Raw genomic sequence first — 20,627 nt, forward strand, 5'->3', positions numbered from 1 at the left:
GGCAGGCATCTCTGAGGCCTCATAGCTATTGTTATTCTGTAGAAGGCTTTCTGTGTATTTTCTTACAAATCTTGGAGATGCAGATATAGTTATATATCTACTTATTAAAATAATGAAACTGATCAGAAGAAGAAAAAACCCTTTAATCTTTGCTTTTATAAAATGTAGCAAATAAGCTAGGTGCATGCCTTTACATCTTTAACCTCAGCACTTGGGAGGCAGAGGCAGGAGGGTCTCTGTGATATCAAGACCAGTCTGGTTTACATAGCAGTTCCAGGCCTGCTGGAGCTATAGGAAGACCCTGTCTCAATAAACCAACCAACCAAACAACCTAGTAAATGACAGGGCTCTGTTTAAACCCAGTTGGTCTAATTATTAAATTTATATTCTTTGGGTTTAATCAGCCAAACTGAGATACACAGTCACTTTAATAGCTAACAGTTTGTTGCTAGGACACAAAAATGTTTTTTTTTTGTTTTGTTATTACTATTCTTTTTATCCAAAATGTGTTTAAATAAAAAAAAATTATATATTATTATTATTATTATTATTATTTGGTCTTTTTGAGACAGGGTCTCCCTGTAGCCCCAGCTGAAAAAAAAAATTTATTCACTATTTTTATTTTATGTGTATTGTGCACCTGTGTTGTGCAATGAATGCCCGTGGAGGACAGAAGAGGCTGTCAGATCCCCTGGAACCAGAGTTATGGACAATTGTTGGCTGCCATGTGGGTGCCGAGATTTGAACCTGGGTCTTCTGCAAGAACAGTCAGTGTTCTTAACTACTAAGCCATCTCTCCAGCCCCCCCAAAATATTTTTTTTTTAATTATTCTTGGTCACTATTTTGCCTACTATGGAAGGCCCTGCTGGTGTTCTACTGTCATTGACTTCCTAGGCTTTCCAGTCAGAATGAGCCACTCTATCGTTGGTTAACCAGTTGTACTTGGTTTGTAAACTTGATTATCATATTTTCCACTTCCCTGTAGCCCCAGCTGGCCTAGAACTCACTATATAGATCATCAGGCTGGCCTTGAACTCACAGAGATCCACCTGCCTCTGCCTCCCGAGTGTTGGGATTAAAGGCGTGTGCCACCATGCCCAGCAAAAAATATTATTTTTTATTTTATGTGTATCTATGTATTGCCTGCATGTATGTAAGTACACTAGTGTCATGCAGTGCCCATGGAAGTCAGAAGAGGGTGTTGAATCCCCTTGAACTGGAGTTACAGACAGTTGTTAGCTGCCATGTGGGTGCTGGGATTCAAACCCAGGTCTTCTGCAAGAATAGCCACTGTTCTTAACCACTGAACCATTTCTCCAGCCCCTATCCAAAATATGTTTATTGGGATGGTTTCTCATCTTGACTCAGGGCACTTCTAGTGCTGCTTCCTTCTGAAGGAAAGCCTTCTGTCAGCCCTGCTTTTCTGCCTGCAGGCTGACAGTAATGGAGCAACCAGCATACAACACTACCAGTTTCTGTGCACGGCTGAAAACCATGGAGGATTTTATAGCATCCTGGGTATCTCACAACTACGAAGTAGGACTGGGGCTCTGCACAAGGCACATCGTCTTGTTTCTTCTCTTCTGGAGAGGCATGTTCTCATAAGGAGTATGTCACCACTGGAAAGGTGTTTTGTTATTTTTTGAGACAGGGTATATAGTTACATAGCCCAGGCTGACCTTGAACTCAAGATCCTTCTCCTTCAGTTTCCTGAGTACAGGAATTATGAGGTATATCTCCACATCAGAAGAATACAACTGGGTTTTGTATGCATGTGTTTATCACCTTGCTAAACTAAACTCTCTACAGTGTTTTTTTCAGACAAGGTCTTGCAGGGCGTGGTGGTGAATGCCTTTAGTCCCAGCACTCTACAGGCAGGTGGTCTTTGTGAGTGCAAGGCTAGCCTGGTCTACATATTGAGTTCCAGGTCAGGTGGGGCTACAATACAAAACAGAAAACAGAAAACAAAATAAAACAAAAAAACCAGATAAGGTCTCATATAGTTTAGTTGGTTTTGAACTTACTTTGTAGCTGAGGGTCATGACCTTGAATTTCCTGCCTCTGTCTCCCAGTGCATGGTTTATGCAGTTCCTCCTGCATGTTATGTAAACACTGTACAACTTAGTTATATCAAAGCACCCCTGCCCCCAAACTTTTCCTTCTTCTATTTATTTATTTAAGGACTTTTTTCTTTTTAAAAACAAACAAAAAAACCAAATTCAGTAGGTGTTTCTGAGTTTGGAGGTGTTCATTTTTTTCTATTTTTCTTTTTTAAAAAAAATATTTCATCTCTTTTTATTTATTTAATGTGTATGAGTATATTGCCTGAATGTATATAAGTGCATCCATGCCATCACTGACAACCCAGGCAGGTTTTGGTTTCCTCTAGTAAACTTTCTCCTACAGTAAGACCAGTTACTTTTGGAGTACTGCTATGTGCCAAGCATGTTATCAAGTATCTCTGTGCACTGGCTCCTACCTTGTGTTTATTTTATTATATTTATAAATAGGGTCTGATTATGTAGGCTGGTTTGTGATTCTCCTATATCGCCTCCTAAATTTTGGGATTACAGGTGTGTAGCACCATGTCAGGCTGCACTGACTTCTTAACTCCCATAGTAGTCCCAGCCAGTGTTGGTCCTCTATTTCCTTCCCTTTTACAAATTAAAACACTGAAGTCTGCAGATGTTAGGTACCTTTCTAATATGCTCAATCCGATGCATCACTATGCTAGAATCCCCAATAGCTGATTGCTGTTTCTAGAGATGCTAGAGGGAGCTTCAGTGAGAAAATGAAGGTATAAGGGTGGAGTGGGAGCAGAGCTAGCAGCGAAAGTTGCACTGAAGGCCTGTCTTCTGACTTCTGGCATGGTGCTTATCCACCATGGCACACAGACTCCCTGTTTTTGGTAGCCAATGACTTCACTAGGAATATCCTTGCCTTTCTGCTCACCTAGCCAAGTATGCAGAGACAGGGTAGGAAAGCAGCTCTCTTACCTTTCCAGCTCCACTCTCTCCACTGACCACAATGGACTGGTTGACTGGCTCAGTCAGGCTTTTGACATTCCTGTAGGTCTGTTCACCCACAGTAAAGATGTGGGGTTTCAATTTCTGAAATATCAGAGTGGAAAGTCACATGAACACCTCAAGAAGTGGTTGATCTAATGACAGCCCAGATTGGTAGGCTGCCATGAGTGGTCCTGTTTCCTCTAGAAAAACTTCCCTGGGTTCCCTAATGTTAGGCCCAACTTTGGAACTCCTATGGAAGCTTTATCTACTGAGGGTCTCTCAGCAAGGAAGCAGCTAGCCTTAAGCACTCAACATTAGTACTTTATGCGCTCATAAGATTTTATCTTTTTGAGACAGGGTCTTACTATAGCTCTGGCTGGCCTGGAACTTACTATATAGACCAGGCTAGCCTCAAACTCACCTAACCCTAACCCTAACCTGTCTCTGCTTCCTGAGTGCTGGGATTAAAGATTACTACTACTTCTACTACTACTTCCTTCCTTTATTTATTTATTTTTATTTTTTGGTTTTTTGAGACAGAGTCTCCCTGTAGCCCCAGCTGGCCTGAAACTCACTATGTAGTTCAGGCTGACCTTGAACTTACAGAGATCTGCCTGCCTCTGCCTCCCTGAGTGCTGGGATTAAAACCGTGTGCCACCACACCTGGCTACTTCCTTTATTTTTTTAAGATAGGGTCTCATGCAGCGCTGGCTGGTCTAGAACTTGCTATGTAGCTGAGGATGACCTGGAAATTCTGATCCTCCTGCGTTAAATTCCAAAATGCTGGGATTATAGACACGTGCCTCTACACCTGGTTTAGGCAATCGTGGAGATTGAATCCAGATCTCTGTACGTGCTAGGTGAGCACTCTACCAACTGAGTTATATCCCCAGCCTTATTTCTATTTAATAGTCTTATTCTGCTGCTTATTGTTATTGAATTTTACAATCTAGGAAATGATTTCTTCTAAGTTACTGCTTAAGAAGTCTGTGCATTAGATAGCCCTTAAAGATGAGGTATCTAAGGTTCAGAGGCATTAACAATTACCTGCCAAGGTCTTCAGCAAGTAAATATATCTGTGATTTGGCCACTGTTCTCCTTTTCTTTCAACAAATAGTGTCCTCAATGTGCTAGCATCAAGTAGGGTACCGAGGAAAGAGACCTGACTTTTGCCTTTGAGGAGAGGGCAAATAGTGGGTCAGACCAGGGCTCTCAGGAGAGAATTCCTTGGCCTTCATTCAGGTTCTTCATACATGAACTCCTGGAGAGCCAGGTCATCTGTACCATGCCTCACCAGCCTAGCCAGCAGTGATCACTTACAGCTTTCTGAGGAGCAGGAACCCACTGGGGGTGGTGTTCAAGCTGTGTTTCTCTATATCTGTTCTTATCCCAGCCATCTCTCACCTGGACAGCTACAAAGCCTCTGAGTGTTTTCCCTGCCTCCTTTACTCTCATTCTTCCTCCAGTCATCTCTGTTCACAGGTCCACCTTCACTGTGATGAAGCTGCTGTGTGGACTCTGCCTGCTGTGGAACTTTAGCCATAATGTACACATCTTCCTACCCTTATCTACTGCCTCTCTCCTGCCAGCAAGCAAGTTCTTATTTACTGCCTCTCCCTGAACACATCAAGCACTTTAACAAATCCACTCCTAGTCTCTCCCTCCATCCCTCAAATAATTTATTCTCTTCTTTTAGTAGAAAAATGTATTCTTCTCAGTATAGATGAACATGTGCTGACTAGTCAAAGACAATTGCTATTGCATATAATTTTATTCTTTTCTAAAAGGGCAGTTAAATATACAACTACTTCTGTAAATCGTTTGTTTTAAGAAAAAAAAAATCTTTAGTCCTATGTTTCTATTTTAGGTTACAATGTTATGTTTCTATGTTCAATGTTCTGTTTCTATTTTTTTTTTGTCTTTTTGAGACAGGGTCTCCCTGTAGCCCCAGCTGTCCTGGAACTCACTATGTAGACCAGGCTGGCTTGAACTCACAGAGATCTGCCTGCCTCTGCCTCCCAAGTGCTGGGATTAAAGGCGTGTGCAAATTTTTGAGAGTTCCTATTGGGCTCCAACAGGCTTTGAATGACTGTGTTACTGGTAAACAGATGAAAGATGGGGAAGCTGCAGGGAGGCTCAGGCCAGAGCCTTGAGAGCATAGAAACCAGCAGAGTCTTACCTGGGGCTGAGGAGCAGCATGGTACTCTTGCATCAGCTCTGGTGAGTAGAGTTGAGGGATGGGCTTGAAGGGGTTCAAAGCTACCAGGGTACAGCCAGCATTGGTATAAAATATGTCTGCCATATACCGGGCCTGTAAGCATCTCAGGACTGAGGCAAATACTCTGTTAGCAAAGTCTGCCTCAAATATAACAAAAACCATAGACACACGTCTGCCAAGCAGCCCTCCCTCTGTAATTAGCCAAGTGCCATTAGATTCCTGTAGCTCCCTGATGAATAGATACAAGATCTAATTAAGACAAGCCCCAAATCTGGAGCAAAGCCTGCCCTGGGGAACCTAGGTACAGCTGCCAGGCTTCCTGGGGGAGAAGCCAGGTCAGGAGTCTCACTGCTTGGTCTGAATTGGGAAACCTGTTGGAGACCCCTTGTTAGCTCTCTATTGGAACAGCACCCTGGAGAGGAAGGTTCATACCTGTCTTCAGTGTCACAGGATTTACTTTGGTGAGGTCATCCAGTTGGTGCAGTGGGGCCTCCTGACCCAGGAATTCCTGTAGATCTTCCCCAAGGGATGCTTTGCCTGGGGTTTCGGAGCCTGAACTGTGGCCATTCACCTGGAGGGGGAACAAGAGAAGGGCCATGAGAGCAGGGACTCAGACCAGCTGGCAGCTAATGAGGGTGTAGTCTACAAAGAACAGGTCTCTACAAGATCCAGGTGGCTCAGATTTCAGTTCTGCTACTTATTATCCCTAAGAGCCTGGGTAATTTACTTCACCTCTCTGAGCCGCAGGTTTTTATTAGTAAATAATGTAAAATAAACTCAACTCTCAGGGTTATTTTGAAGAGAAACACAAAGCATTTAGTCAAGGCTTTGCATAGTACGTGTTTATAATAAATGCCCTCCTGTCTCCTTTCTGATGAGCTCCGCCAAGTCAGTTTTAGGGTACAAGCTACCAGTCTTACAGGGCTCAAAGTAGAGGCTGCTGTCTGTGTTCCCCAGGGAGGATGCTGTGGGAAAAGAAGACTAGGCACCTGGCTGAAATCAGGGTAAGTTTGGGTATGACATATGGGAGTTTTCAGTGAGACTGGTGAACCCTAAAAGCTCAAATCCCTCAGGGAATAAGCCAAGGTGGCACATTTCATTTGAGTGACACAGTAATGAGTTTCTTTCAAAGATGCTGCCAATCCACTGAGCCTTAGGCCCATCATAATATGCAAAGTAGGCTCTTCCTCCCTAGTATAACTGCTGTAGCCAGTACAGTGGAATCTATGGAAGGGAAAGAAAGGAAGAAAAAGGAAGGGAAGAGGAAAGGGAGAAAAAAAAAGGGAAAGGAAGGGAATGGAGGAAGGGTCTACCTAAAATATCAGCTAGATATCAGGTTTGATTCAAGATCAAGATCTTGGAATTGAAAGCTAGATTATGCTGGACCTAGCAGCACAGGACTATAATCCCCTACTCAGGAAGCCAAGGCAAGGGGATTGTTAAATTAAAGGCCAGTCTGGGCAATTTAAGACTTATGTCTCAGAATAAAAAGTAAAAAGAAGGCTGGGAATATAGCTTAGTGGTATTATAGCACTTGCTTAGCATGGGTGAGGCCCCACGTTCAATCCTCAAGTGCTGCAAATAAATAAAGTGTAAATTAAAGCTGGGCTGCCTGAGTTTGAATCCTGATTCTGCCACTAACTAGTTGTATAATCCTATCTACGTTTCTTAATCTCTTTTTATCTCAATTTTCCTTATCACTAAGATAGGAATGGTGACTGTACCTACCTCCTAGGTAGCTATAAATATACAAAGGGTTATATAGTTATAGAAAGGCAGGTAGAATATGCCAAAAGAAGTAGCTGTTATTGCTGGGTATGGTAGTTTACACCTGTTATCCCAGCACTCAGGAGGCTGAGGCAGGAGACTGTTCTGTTGTCATGAATTCAAGCCCAGCCTGGGCTACACAACAAGACCTTAAAAAGAAAAAAAGGGAAAAAAACCTAGGATAGTCCCTAAAATGTTATCTTTGGATAGTATGACTATGAATAATTTTAATGTTTTGATTATCTTTATTTTCCAAATTCTTGATGAGTATGACATTGAATCAGTCATTTAACTTTTCTGAGCCTTATCTCCAAAAGGGGGACATAACAGTACTGTTTTTCTCATGGTGATGTGAAGAGTAAATACTCAGGTGTAGTGCCTACTATACAAGGGATCAATACCGGGCAGCCACTATATGGTTAGGTAAACATTATTACTTCATAATAAGAAAAAAAAAGGTGTTTTTTTTTTTTTTTTTTTTTGGTCTTTTTGAGATAGGGTCTCCCTGTAGCCCCAGCTGTCCTGGAACTTACTATGTAGACTAGGCTGGCCTTGAACTCACAGAGATCCGCCTGCCTCTGTGCCACCATGCCCGGCTAGTTATTATTCTTTAAAATTTTTTTTACTTATTTGTTTTTGTTTTATGGTATGAGTGTTTTGCCTGCGTGTAAATGTACCACATGCATTCAATGTCCATGGAGGCCAGAAGAGGGTGTTAGATCCTCTGGCACTAGAGTTACTGATGGTTGTTAGCTGCCATGTATAAGCTGGGACTTGAGCCTGGGTCCTCTGTAAGAGCAGCCAGTGCTCTTAACTGATAAGCCATCTCTCCAGCCCCTGGTTTTGGTTATTTAGTGGTGCAAGCCTTTAATCCCAGCACTCAGGAGGTAAAGGCAGGAGGATTTGTGTGAGTTTGAGGCCTGCCTGGTCTACAAAGCAAGTTCGGGATCAGCCAGAGCTATATAGCATTTATTCTTAAAGCCCACCTCCAATGAACCTTTCTTGGAAGTCCAGGACTTCTACTGTGCTTCAATAAAAGAGGCTGGCAGAAACCTCTCTCAGTATTTTCGCCTATAAGATCAGCAAAGTGTCCTGGATTCCTTCACCTATACTACCTAACCAATTCCAAGGAAAAGAGCTACAAAACCACAACATGGGAATTGTTCAAATTAGGTATGAGGAAGAGCATTAGTGTGACTATCTGAAGTGAGGAAAGAAAAAAGGGGTCTTTCTTGTCCTTCCAGATAAGCACACTGGAATATTCATTCAGACAAGCAAAACACAGGAAAGTGCCTCAGGTGCTTGAGGCCTAGGTTATGCAAGGTTGAGGGTTTACCTGTTGGAGCATCATGCTTCTATGTGGTCAGCCAGAGTTCTGGCTCAGAGGTACAAGGAGTGCTGTTTATCCACCGGCTCATGGGGCCTCTGCTCCAGCAGAAGACTCAGGCATGGAGGAATCAACACAAGTCATCCCAGAGCTGCAGTAACAGAAAGAAGACAAGGGCCACACACAGGTGAGGGCTTCTCCAGGGTGACTCACTCCTACTCCTCCCAAAAGGAGAACCAGGGCAGGCCTGGGCAGAGAGTGAGAGTCTGTCCTTTTCCTTGCCAATTAGGAACTGGGGAAACTTTGATGAGAGCCTTCAGAGACTGCCTGGGCTACTTTTTGATGTTTTCCTGATAGTAAAAGGCCAAGGCCAGCTTTATTACAGTTTTAAGGTTAGGGTTGGGGTGGGGTTGAAAATATTCTGGGTCAGTTTGCCATGGAGAATGAAGACAGTGGAGAGACAGTCTTATGCCCAAGCATCTCCACTAGACAGAAATACTTAAGTGTAGCCAGCAGCTGGTGGGGAATTGGGACTGGAGTCAGCTCTTGATGTTACAAAATCATAGTTCAGCCATTAGATGGGTATATGACCCTGAGGTATCCCTACTTTAAACTCTCACCTTGAAAACAGGGTTACAACCACCCTACAAGTAGTGGTTATGAAGGTTAATGAGGTCATGGTTTGTAAGACAGTACAAAGTACAAATCTGATATCACTGAGGGTGAATGCTAGCATTAAACCTAGAGTTGATGGCACATGCCTGTAATCTCAACACTTAGGAGGTTGAGGCAGAAGGATCTCAAGCGTTTGAGGCCTATCTGGGCTACACTACAAGACCTTGTCTTAAACAGAGAGACAAACAAACAAGATAAGATTATCTGAGAGGGAGAGGTGTGAGAATGGGCTTAGGTCAGCTTCTGAAAAATGATTTTAACTCCGACTTGGAATATCCTAGGCCTCAATTCCTCTCCAGCAATGAGGGGAATCTGTAATAGGCTAACATTGGCAGAAACTTCTTGAAGCTCTAAATACATCTAGTCTTTAAAGAACCCAGACCAGGGACTTCCATGGAAACTTGTAATGGGAAAATTCAAGCAGAAAGAGTACCAGGACTGTGCTAGACATTTTCACTCTGGACATTATGCCATCATCCAACGGTCTCTGGAGAACAAAGCTCCTGTGGCTAGAAGCTTGTCTTGAGAGAGGCCTGATGGGGGAGCACAATAGGAGTACAATTAGAATTCAAGGCTCACAAGCCTTCTCACAGCTCTCTAAGCCTCATTCTTTTTATACATTTGTAAATGGAGTAATAATACCCATACCTCACAGTATGAAATTACTGAAATTACTGCGTACTGTGTGAGAGCTTAGTAAATGCTGGTTATTACCAGGCGTCAGCTCCAGGTTGGAGTCAAGTCAGATCTGATCGGTTTTCTCCAGTTCTCCTAGCTCTTGCTCCCTCCTTTCGCGGTTACCACCAAAAATTTCTGGAAAGGGTGTGACCAGTGGCAGAAGAGAGTAATGAATAGGTGGGACACCAGACAAGGCAAGTGGCAACCTGATCACTAGCTCCTCGGCCCCTGCCTCAGTTTCTTTTTTGGCAAGAAGGATAGGAGGGCAGATGCCTAAAAGAGCTGGATAAGGACTCTGAGGGCTCAGCCTGCCTCTGCCCCGGGTTCCTGGCGGGAACCAGGACTTTTGCTACTGGCAACGTGCCCACGGTTGCGATGTCGCTCCGGAAGCACCTAGAATTTGTCCTTGCCGGAAAGGTGGATATGACCCCTAATCAAGGGCGCAGTTGCCCTTATGCTTCCCTTATGATTCCTGGGGAGGCCAAGCAAGTCAGACGTCGGGATCCCACCAGCCGGGAACTCCCCCTCAGACCCCGTACAGTCGAGCCATAACCGCGGAAAGTCCTTGTCTTCGGCAAGGACCACAAGTCGAGCTACCTCCTCCCGGGATACAAGAGGGTAGTAAAGGAAATGCCGAATTCCAGAGGGGGAGATGACGCCTTCTACTTTAGGCTCGAGGACACACTGGCCTCCCACACCCCTCGGGGTCGTGCAGGGCTTCGGATCTGGGCTAGGAGTGGCACTCACCGGTCCCACGGCCGAGCCGCCGAGGGTGCAGTTCTCGCCCGCCGGGGCCGACTGGAAGGGCGGTGGGCCGGGTGAGTCGGCGGGAGCGGCCGGGAGGGGTAGCGGGATCGCCAAGCGCCCGCCACCCGCCGCAGCTCAGCTAGAGGCCGGCGCAGCTCGCTCCTCCCTTGGGGCGGGGCGCACGTGGCGTGCCCGGCTTGCCGGCTCCGTTGGAGGCGAAGTTTTGAGACTTGGGTCGGGGTGGTGTGTCTGAGGCCTCACGAGGTCCGTGTGGGGACCCTCGGGTGCTGCCGTGGGCTCGTTCTCTGGGGGTGGCCGGCTTCCCACGTACTGGCGCACCGCCGGACTCGGGAGGGTCTGAACTAGCCCAGGCCCCCACTGAGAGAGGCGTGGGGCAGCCGGCGGGGCGGGGACAGGCGCCATCCCGAGCGTGGCGCGGAGTCTACCAGCCCGGAAGAGCATGCCGCGCTGCAGGCCGGAAGCGTCGCTCTCGAGGCGGAAGCTGCAGGTCCGGCAGGTGGTGTGGCAGCTGGCCTGCCCAGCCAGCGCTGAAGACCCTCAACCCTGATTTGCTGCCCCGGGAGCTGGGAAGGGAGAGGGGCTGGGTGAGGCTGTGGCGAGGTCTGTCAGGAAAAAGGGAACCGCTATGGTGAGATACTGATGCGGGGCCCAGACCGGCCGGAGTTCGTGCTACCTTCAGGTACCAATAGCTGACCGACGAATGTGTTCTCCCAGAGCGCCACTTTTCAGACATTAGTATGTGGCAGAGATTTTATGTCCTGTATAAAGAAGTCATTAGTGGTATGTGCTATGTGGCCATTCTGTTCACCTGCGCCCTAATCTCCCAACTATGGCTGTGTAGGACCAGTGAAAGAGCACATTGGGGCTCCTATAGTCTCGCTTTTGTACCCTATGTAGTGGTAAGTTTTGAGGCTCTGAACAGAAAGCAAGGAACTTGACTCCAAAGTATACTTGACAGCTTCTCTCGCTTCTCATCTGGAACTTAAGGTTCTTAGCAATATGTACTCAACTTTTATTAAAGTTTTCATGATATATACAGCATTATGCTGTGCAGTAGAAATTCCCAACTCTGATGCCATTTGGGTTTATATCCCAAATTTACTTTTATTTTTTAATAGTTTGTTATTTTTATTTTATGTGTATGAGTGTATTGCCGCCGAGGTCAGAAGAGGGCTTCGGATTCCCCAGGAACTGGAGTTAAGGCCTGTTTGAAGCCACCATGTGGGTGCTGGGAATCGAACCCGGATCCTCTGCAAGAGCAAGCCAGTGCTCTTAACCGCTGAGCCATCTTTCCAGCCCCTTGTTTATTTTTAAAACAAGGCCTTATGTAACCCAGACTGGTCTGGAACTCGATATGTAGGTAAGGACCATCCTGCCTCTTATCCCCAAGTGATGGGATCACTGGTATGCACCACACACCAGTTTCCAAATTTACTTTTGAGATAAAGCTTTCCACCGACAATTTTATACTTTTCCTCTGACATGCCTATCCTAATGAATTAATGCTGGCTGTTCCCCATAATCTTAGGTTCTAGGAGAATCAGAAGTCATAGGTTTGGCCCCTGAATTGAAATCACTAGGGCCTAAAGTTCTGCTCTGCAACCTCCAAGTTCATAAATTCAAATTATATATATATATATATATACCAGTTTCACAAGAATGTTGCTTTCCACAAATCCATTTTTTGCTCTTGTTTTCACAGAAAGAAAAAAACATGTCTCAAAAGCAGATGAAGGAAGCTTTTGTCAGTAACCTCAATGGGACCAGCGTGTTGGAAGTCACCCAGGGCTTGTGTTTTCCTGCATTCTGTATCCTGTGTAGAGGCCTCCTGATCATTTTCTCACAGCACTTGTGTTCTGTTTCACACACCTGGAGAACACGATTCTTGATTGACTTTGTTATCCTAATAGTTCCCCTAGTGATCACTTTGACTATATTGTCTTCATTTATTTTCCTTGAGACTCTCACTGTAATTATGTATGAGGTATGGCTGTTGTATCAGATATACCAGAGGAGGACTTGCTATGCCAAAGTGCCTGTCCAGAAAATCTTGGAAAAATTCTTGAAAATCAGCCTAGAATCAGATTATAGTCCAGCCATCGCCTGTTACCGTGTCACTAACAGTGTGCTTACTGCTATTGCCATTTTGGCTGTGGACTTCCCTCTGTTCCCCAGAAGATTTGCCAAAACTGAATTCTATGGGACGGGGGCAATGGATTTTGGAGTAGGTGGCCTTATTTTTGGGACTGCAATGGTTTGTCCAGAGGTTAGAAGGAAATACATAGAAGGGTCCAAATTTAATTCTCTTAGAAAATCACTGTACTCTGTTTGGCCATTAGTCTTTCTAGGAATGGGACGGTTAGCTGTTATAAAATCCATAGGCTATCAGGAACATTTAACTGAGTATGGCGTTCACTGGAACTTTTTCTTTACCATCATAGTAGTGAAATTGATAACATCACTGCTTTTGGTTATTTTTCCCTTAAATAAATCCTGGATTGTGGCTGTCAGCATTATCATTTTATACCAGCTAGCCCTTGACTTTACTCCACTAAAGAAGCTAATTTTGTATGGTACTGATGGCAGTGGCACAAGGGTTGGTTTATTAAATGCCAATCGAGAAGGAATAATCTCCACTTTGGGGTATGTGACAATATACATGGCTGGTGTGCAAACAGGGTTGTATATTCTTAGGAACAGAGCACATATCAAAGACTGGATAAAAGTTGCATGTTGTCTTCTGCTAGTAGCTGTTAGCTTCTTCATAGCTCTGTATATAGTTCAAGTCAATGTCGAGGCAGTTTCTCGAAGAATGGCCAATTTAGCCTTTTGTATGTGGATAGTTGCCTCTAGCCTGATGCTTCTTAGTTGTTTGTTGTTGAGTGATATAATTTTGAGTTTTGCCAAATTTCTAACCAAAGGAGCTCGAGTACCATGTTCTTGGAAACTTATTCAGTTGCCTCCTACAAATAAAAAGCATTCTGAATCTCTAGTCCCAGAAACTGAAAAAAAGGAATCTGAATCCAGCCTCTGTTTAATCACAGCTCTAAACAGAAATCAGCTATTTTTTTTCTTATTGTCAAATATAACAACTGGTCTGGTCAACTTGATGATGGATACATTACACAGCAGTACCTCATGGGCCTTACTTGTGCTCAGTCTTTATATGTTTATCAACTGCTTAGTTACGTATGTACTCAATTTACAAGGCAAAATTATAAAATTTTTGTGACCAATGGGTAGGATGTATATATTTGGTCACCATTATTTTAGTGGTAAAAAATATGCTTTGCTAAAGACTAGATTACTAAATCTAGCCTTGGCTGTTTCAATCTGTGACAGAATTTTTTTTTTTTTTAGCCCTGGCTGGCTCATAACTCACTATGTAGGCCAGACTGGCCTCGAACTCACTCATAAAGATCAGCCAGCTTTTTTTTTTTTTTTTTAATTTTATGTGTATGCATGTAGGTAAGTGCACCTGTGATGCAATGCCCGCAGAGGTCAGAAGAGGCTGTTGGAGCCCCTGGAACTGGAGTTACAGACAGTTGTTAGCTGCCATGTGGGTGCTGGGATTTGAACCTGGGTCTTCTGTAGGAACAACCAGTGTTATTAACTGCTGAGCCATCTCTCCAGCCCCTGCTCCTTTATTTTTATTTGTATGAGTGTTTTGCCTGTGTTATATGTAAGTGCACCACATGTGTGCACTGTGTGTAGAGGCCAGAAGAATCTGTCACATCTCCTGAAAATGGAGTTTTATTTATATGGTTGTTAACCACCATGTGGGTGGTGGGAACTGAACCCAAGTGCTCTGCAAGAACAGCCAGTGCTCTTAACCACTGAGCCATTTCCCTAGCTTCTTATTTGCCATTTTTGTGGAAGGCTCTTGACACTGCCTGGATACTAATTATGTTTCAACATTATGTAAAACAAATCAATAGAGATTAAACAAAGTCTTGAGACTTATTAGACTCTATCAGATGTATTTTAAGAAATTGTTCACAGGTTTTTGTTTTTGCCCTAAACTCACAACTCCTACCTTATATATGCCCCCTAGTGTTGGGACTGTAGGCATGAACCACCATGCTCAGCTTGTTTGAAGTTTTGATGCTGGAAGATTGGAGGATGGGGAAGATTTTTATTTTCTGTATCTCCTTATGTCACTACATTTTTTATTGTTTGTATGAACATATAATTGTATGATTATAATGTTTGTATTATATAACATGTTTACATTAAGATATTTCAGTATAAATTGTGGATTTTCAATCTTTACTACTCAACTTTGATCTTTTAATAAAGCCTAGAAATAAGCAAGTTTCTATATTTTTTGTCTTGTTGAGACAGGGTCTCCTTGTAGCTCCAGCTGGCCTGGAGCTATGTAGATGAGCTGGCCTCAAACTCACAGAGATCCATCTGCCTGCCTCTGCCTCCGGAGTGCTGAGACTAAAGGCGTGCACCACCAGGCCCAGTTAAAAAGCAAGTTTTTAAAGCCAAATACTTTTGAAGTGAAAAACTGTTAAATGCTACAGATAAGATTGTATTGGATGATATAGTTTTGTATACATCAAAATTGAAACAGTTTTTTTCAGGTATCTGTTAGATATATTTTGCTTTTTTTCCCCCCCAGAGACAAAAGCTTTGACACAGGGTCTTTCTTACTGTGTAGCCCACATTAGTCTTGAACTCTTGCCCAGGCTGGCCTGGAACTCATGATCATCCTGCCTCTTGAGTCTCACTCAGATAAAGAGATTATAACCACTTACCCATCGTGGCTGTCCAGTTCTATGATGCATTCTGGTGTTTTGTAAGATGATAACCACTTACCCATTGTGGCTGTCTGGTTCTATGATGTATTCTGGTGTTTTGTAAGCTGCTCTGACTAGCAGTATATAGATTCATTTAATGTGTTAACATTGGTTAATAAATGTACTTAAATAAGTATATACCACTAAGCCCAACTGTACAATTTTTTTTATGAGTGTTTTGGTTGCATGTATGTAAGCAGACCCATGTCATGCATGCAATGTCTGATGAGACCAGAAGAGGGCATCAGATCCTTTGGATCTGTTAGCTGCCATGTGGCTGCTGGGAACCCAGCCCTGGTCCTCTGTAAAAGCAGCCAGCGCTCTTAACTGCTGAGCCATCATCTCTCCAGCCCAAGTTGTGCTTTAAGACTAATACATTTTAGCCTACTCTGCCAGGGATACAATGATAAAGGACAAGTAGGTATAAATGCCTGTCATCCTACTTGGGAGGTTGTGGCAGGAGGATGTAGAGTTTAAGGCTAGCCTAGGCTACACAGACCATCTCAGAAACAAATTTTCTAGTATCTTGGAACTTGCAGTCTAGTGAGGGGAAACTCATTGAACTATTACACTGTTAAGCAGCAGAAAAAAACAAGTGTCAAATCAAGAACCAATCTAGAAAGGAGTCTGCTGTTCAAAAATCTAAAACTCATAAATTTTTTTTTTTTTTTTTGGTCTTTTTGAGATGGTGTCTCTGTAGCCCCAGCTGTCCTGGAACTCACTATGTAGACCAGGACGGCCTTGAACGCACAGAGATCTGCCTGCCTCTGCCTCCTGGTGCTGGGATTAAAGGTGTGCGCCACCACGCCCAGCCCTTTTTTTGGTCTTTTTTGAATCGGGCTCCCTGTAGCCCCCAGCTGGCCTGGAACTTGGCTATGTAGACCAGACTGGCCTCAAACTCAGAGAGATCTGCCTGCCTTTGACTCCCGGGTGTTGGGACTAACGGCATGCACCACCATGCCCGGCTAGTTTCCAGTTCTGATGGTCAAGGTGTATCTTAAAGTGGGCACAATATTGGTCAGGTGTCATGGTAAAAGTCTATAATCCCAGCAGTTGGAAAATGGAGGCAGGAGGATCAGGAGTTGAAGTCCAGCCTCAGCTACATAATGTAGTGAGTTTGAGGCAGGGCTGGACCTGTGTCAAAAAAAAAAATACCACCATCACCAAAACAAAAAACATGGGATGAGGTGGTACATGTCTGTAATCCCAGCACTCTGGAGACTGGCAGATCTCTGTAAATTCAAGTCTATCTTGGTCTACATAGCAAATTCCAGGCCAGCTATGGTTATATAGTGAGACCTTGCCTTTAAAAAAAAAAAAAAAAAAAGAGCCTTGCTCTTCAAGTACAAATAAGAAGTAACTGCCAGGTGTGGTGGCGCATACCTTTAATCCCAGCAGAGGCAGGTGGATCTTTTTGAGTTCAGGGCCAACCTGGTCTACAGAGGGAGTTCCAGGTCAGCTGGGGCTACAGGAAGACCTTGTTTCAGAAAGACAAAACAAACAGATGATCAGGATGTTTACTTTGATATTTAGTAACAATCTAAGCTACTTGGGTAGTATAGAACAGGTGCAGCCTAGATATAGGTTGTTTTAGCTATTTTCAAACTATAAATTCTGTGTTGCTGAGGATTGAACCCAGGGCTTCAGGCATGCTGGCCAATCATTCTATTATTAAGCCACATCTCTAACTCTCAATTTTTAAAATAAAACTGTTAATTGATAAATGTTTTTTACTAGTTTACTTAAGCTGTTGCCTACTTTTTCATTTTTTGGTCTTTTTGAGACAAGGTCTACCTGTAGCCCCAGCTGGCCTGGAACTCACTATGTACACCAGGCTGGTCTCGAACTCACAGAGATCCCTGTGCCCGTGCATCCTGAGTGCAGGGTTTAAAGGCGTGCACCACCATGCCCTGGTGCAATGCCTGTGTATTTGCTAACTAATTATATCTTATTTTTAATTAAAAAGGGCTTTTGAAACTTAACCAATAAGATTATAATATGTAAATTTAGCATAACTGAAAGGTGATTGGTTTTTCTGCCATGTTGGAGTTCCAGTGCTCTACAATTTGTTCAAACAGCCAGAAGAGGGCAGAATTGCTCAACTTCATTTTTTTCCATTTAGAGCATGTACAGTCAATTGTTTGATGATTTAAATCCGTTGGGTCTGCTGCTTTTTGTAACTGCTCCGTCATACTTGTATTTTCTTATTGTATGCATTTTTCTGGTATCTGTTTTTGTGGTACTAGGGACCACAAGTCTGCTAGGCCAGGTACTCTACCTCTGAGCTATATTCCTAGCCCTCCAATACTTTCTAGGTCTTAAGTGTCTCGGTAAGTTTACGTCTTGACAAATACAGATACTGACTCATCGACAAAGTTTACAATATTTTTTTCCATCTTCCAATTCTGGAAGCCCTAAAGGAAAAATAATGAAATAGCATTCATAAAATCAGAAGAATTAGTATGCAAAGCCCAGTCTGATTTGATTTAGTTTATAGACAAACTCATTCAGCAATGATTTACTGAGCTCTAATAGGTAAAGGTACCAGGAATACAAACAGAAGAGACAAAGTCCCTCCCTTTAAGGAGTTTACATTTTAACTTATTTTTAAATACTTAATGTATTTCTATTTTTACTTTGTTATTTTGAGACAGGGTCTGTGTAGTCCAGGGTGGCCTTGAACTTACAGTAAACTTCATGCCTCAGCTTCCCAAGTGCTGGGATTACAGGATTGTTCTTTTTGTTGTTGTTGTTCCTACTTAAAAAAAATTTAATTTTATTTTAAACATGTTGGGGCTGGAGAGATGGCTCAGTGGTTAAGAGCACTCACTGACTGCTCTTGCAGAGGACCCAGGTTCGATTCCCAGCACCCACATGGTTGCTACGATCTGTCCTTAACTCCAGTTCCAGGAGAATCGGAAGCCCTCTTCTGACATCCGCGGCATTGCAGGACACGGGTGTACTCACATACATGCAGCCAATACACTCATACACATGAAATGAAAATAAAATATTTTAAACGTGTATGAGCGTATTGCCTGCATGTAAGTGCACCCGTTCCTTGCAATGCCCGTGGAGGTCAGAAGGTGTCAGATCCCCTGGAACTGGACTTACAGACAGTTGTTAACTGCCATGTAGGCACTGGGAATCAAACCTGGGTCATACTTTTAACTGATAAAATAGAACTTACTTGTCAGATCATGAAAAATAAAGTCCAACTTGCAGATTCTCAGATAAGAACTAAATAACATTCTGCCATTGATTTTACTGCCATGTCAAATAATGTGGCTATTACAGTGAAAACAAGATATTCTAATCAACTATCATTTTCTTTGTAGTTTGATTCTTGGCTAGTAGGTGATGAAAATTAGCTGTGCATTGAGTTCAGTGTTCTTTTTTTTTAAATTTTTAAAAAAATTTTTCTATGTGTATGAGTGTATTGCTTGTATGTATGTGAGTGCACCCATGTCCTGCAATGCTGCAGAGGTCAGAAGAGGGCTTCAGATTCCCCTGGAACTGGAGTTAAGGACGGTTCATAGCTGCCATGTGGGTGCTGGGAATAGAACCCAGTTCCTCTGCAAGAGCAGTCAGTGCTCTTAACCACTGAGCCATCTCTCCAGCCCCAAGCTCAATGTTCCCTAACAGAATCCAAAATTTAAATGACTTAAAGGAGGTACATGAATTGTACCTTTATAGGCTTCTAGACAAAAAAAAGTACTGCACTGTTTTTACATTAAACACAAGTCTCTCAAAATGTCCAGATTTTTTACTGTATACAGTAACTTGCCCCAAGCTCCATGCAATTCCCATATGCTTATTGGATTTAAGGTAAGGATCACACTGTTCTGTTTTCAGTACGGCCCAAAGACATACTTAACTAGATAATCACACCTTTGGGAATGAACAGTGGTTCTTCCAGTTTATTATGTCACCTACTTTAAAAGTGACCACACAATGTCATAAGTTAACATGGTAAAGGATGTACTATGGGTTTTTTTTGTTGTTGTTGTGAATTTTAAAGACTTCATTAAAGGTTAGTAACAACAGCTTTGGCCTATTCTACGAGGAGATATTAGATCCTTAAGATTAGTCAGTTATACACGCAGCAAATGCCTTTATCATCAAAATCATCTAGACAAACTAATTCCCTACATTTTGGCTTTACAATGGGCCTCTTCAGAGACCTGAAAACATGGCAGAGTGCAGACGAATTGTCTTAACAGCAGCTCTGCTTCTAGGGAGATGGTCAGATGGTAGGGCCTTTGGCCATGACCAGTACTTTGCCCAAGGGAGTCCCTAAGTTAATATTAACTGCATTAGTTCCTCTGGCCAGGACCTTCACACACGCTACTGCCCAATTTTCTGCCAATGGTGTTAACAAATCCGGTATGTTTTTCCACCCTCATGGAGAGATCTTGATGCGGTCTCAGTGAGGCGGCTGGCTCCGGGTCAGTCAGCATGGCAGGGTCCTTTCCTTTAGTCTTCAACTGCGGAAGGTCCTGGAAATCAAGGCCAGTTTGTTTCCTGGCCGGACTTACCCGTTTTTTTCCCTGACCTCGGCTCCTCAGCTCTTACCTAAGTGCTCACAGACCAGTGGGGTCCGCTCAGACTGGGCTCTGCTCCTCTCCTTCCGCCCCGCTGTCCAAGCCACAGCGGATCGTAGCTGCGCGGACAGGGGCCGAGGCTAGCCCTGCTAAGCCTGCCTACCTATTGCGGGTGTGTCTTAGTAAATTCGCGGCTCCCCGCGGGTCACTCACGCAGGACTGCCCACCCCCCAGTAACCCCACAGAGATTTCCAAAGCCACGAGCCGAGAGGCGGCCGCAGTCTCGCGAGAAGAGGCAGGGCCCCGCCCGGAGGTCTCGGTCCCTCCCGGCCCCACCCTCCCCACGTCCCCCGCCGTCCCTCCCACACTCCCCGTGGCGCTAGCGGCTGACTGAGCTTGGAGAGGAAACGACATTCGCAGCCACGCTCCCGCCCAAGCCGGCCTGACGCGGGCCTCGTCAGCCGGTAACGGGGAGCAGAAGTGGGGGTCAGGGAGGCGTCCGCGGAAACGGCGAAGGTCAGAACGCAGAGCCCTCTGCCGACCCGGGTGAGGACAGGGTCCAAGTTGCTCCCACCCCCGAAGTCTGCAGAGCTGAGGCGGGGTCGACCCCTCCCAGGGGCGGGGTGGCGCCGGGCAACTGCAGCCCAGGGGGCCGCCTGGGCGGGGCGCGCCGAGCTGGGAGTGGGGCCAGCGGAGGGCTGGGGTCTCGGGCGGCGGCCGGCGCTTTGGCGCTGAGGCCTGGGCGGGTTGTGGAGCCGGGACTCCAGGCCGAGCGCGGAAGTCCCCGGGCCGACAGGTCCTTTCCGCCTCTCCTTTGGACCCTGACTGGAGGCCGG

General features: G+C 44.4%; 3 protein-coding genes across 17 annotated transcripts in view; 2 read left to right on the forward strand and 1 right to left on the reverse strand.

Moving 5' to 3' along the window:
* Myo19 (myosin XIX) overlaps positions 1-10,561 on the reverse strand; it is a 31,464-nt gene extending 20,903 nt beyond the window's left edge. For 3 of the 5 annotated variants that reach the window (XM_029562464.1, XM_008831145.3, XM_029562469.1), the window contains exons 1-5: positions 10,422-10,561; positions 8,331-8,472; positions 5,660-5,798; positions 5,189-5,337; positions 2,998-3,111 (exon numbers count right to left, since the gene is read on the reverse strand). In XM_029562464.1, coding sequence (XP_029418324.1) covers positions 2,998-3,111; positions 5,189-5,337; positions 5,660-5,798; positions 8,331-8,345 — 417 coding nt within the window. In that variant the 5' untranslated portion in view covers positions 8,346-8,472; positions 10,422-10,561. The remainder of the gene's footprint in view (positions 1-2,997; positions 3,112-5,188; positions 5,338-5,659; positions 5,799-8,330; positions 8,473-10,421) is intronic. The other 2 variants (XM_029562463.1, XM_029562457.1) reach the window with 2 other exon arrangements.
* Positions 1-13,857, forward strand: part of Pigw (phosphatidylinositol glycan anchor biosynthesis class W) — a 39,244-nt gene extending 25,387 nt beyond the window's left edge. The window contains exons 1-2 of one of the 3 annotated variants that reach the window (XM_029562474.1): positions 10,806-10,929; positions 12,145-13,857. In XM_029562474.1, coding sequence (XP_029418334.1) covers positions 10,882-10,929; positions 12,145-13,674 — 1,578 coding nt within the window. In that variant the 5' untranslated portion in view covers positions 10,806-10,881 and the 3' untranslated portion in view covers positions 13,675-13,857. Of the gene's footprint in view, positions 1-10,805; positions 10,930-10,989; positions 11,122-12,144 lie in introns of those variants that run through there. The other 2 variants (XM_008831178.2, XM_029562476.1) reach the window with 2 other exon arrangements.
* Positions 13,858-20,143: 6,286 nt separating this feature from the next.
* Positions 20,144-20,627, forward strand: part of Ggnbp2 (gametogenetin binding protein 2) — a 39,644-nt gene continuing 39,160 nt past the window's right edge. For 4 of the 9 annotated variants that reach the window (XM_029562481.1, XM_029562488.1, XM_008831191.3 and 1 more), the window contains exon 1: positions 20,144-20,337. The gene's annotated coding sequence lies outside the window, so the exon portion shown is untranslated. Of the gene's footprint in view, positions 20,338-20,487; positions 20,588-20,627 lie in introns of those variants that run through there. The other 5 variants (XM_029562485.1, XM_029562491.1, XM_029562496.1 and 2 more) reach the window with 3 other exon arrangements.

The sequence above is a fragment of the Nannospalax galili genome, unplaced genomic scaffold (genome assembly GCF_000622305.1).
Source record: "Nannospalax galili isolate Female #2095 unplaced genomic scaffold, S.galili_v1.0 scaffold1430, whole genome shotgun sequence".
In the NCBI taxonomy this organism is placed as follows: Eukaryota; Metazoa; Chordata; class Mammalia; order Rodentia; family Spalacidae; genus Nannospalax; species Nannospalax galili.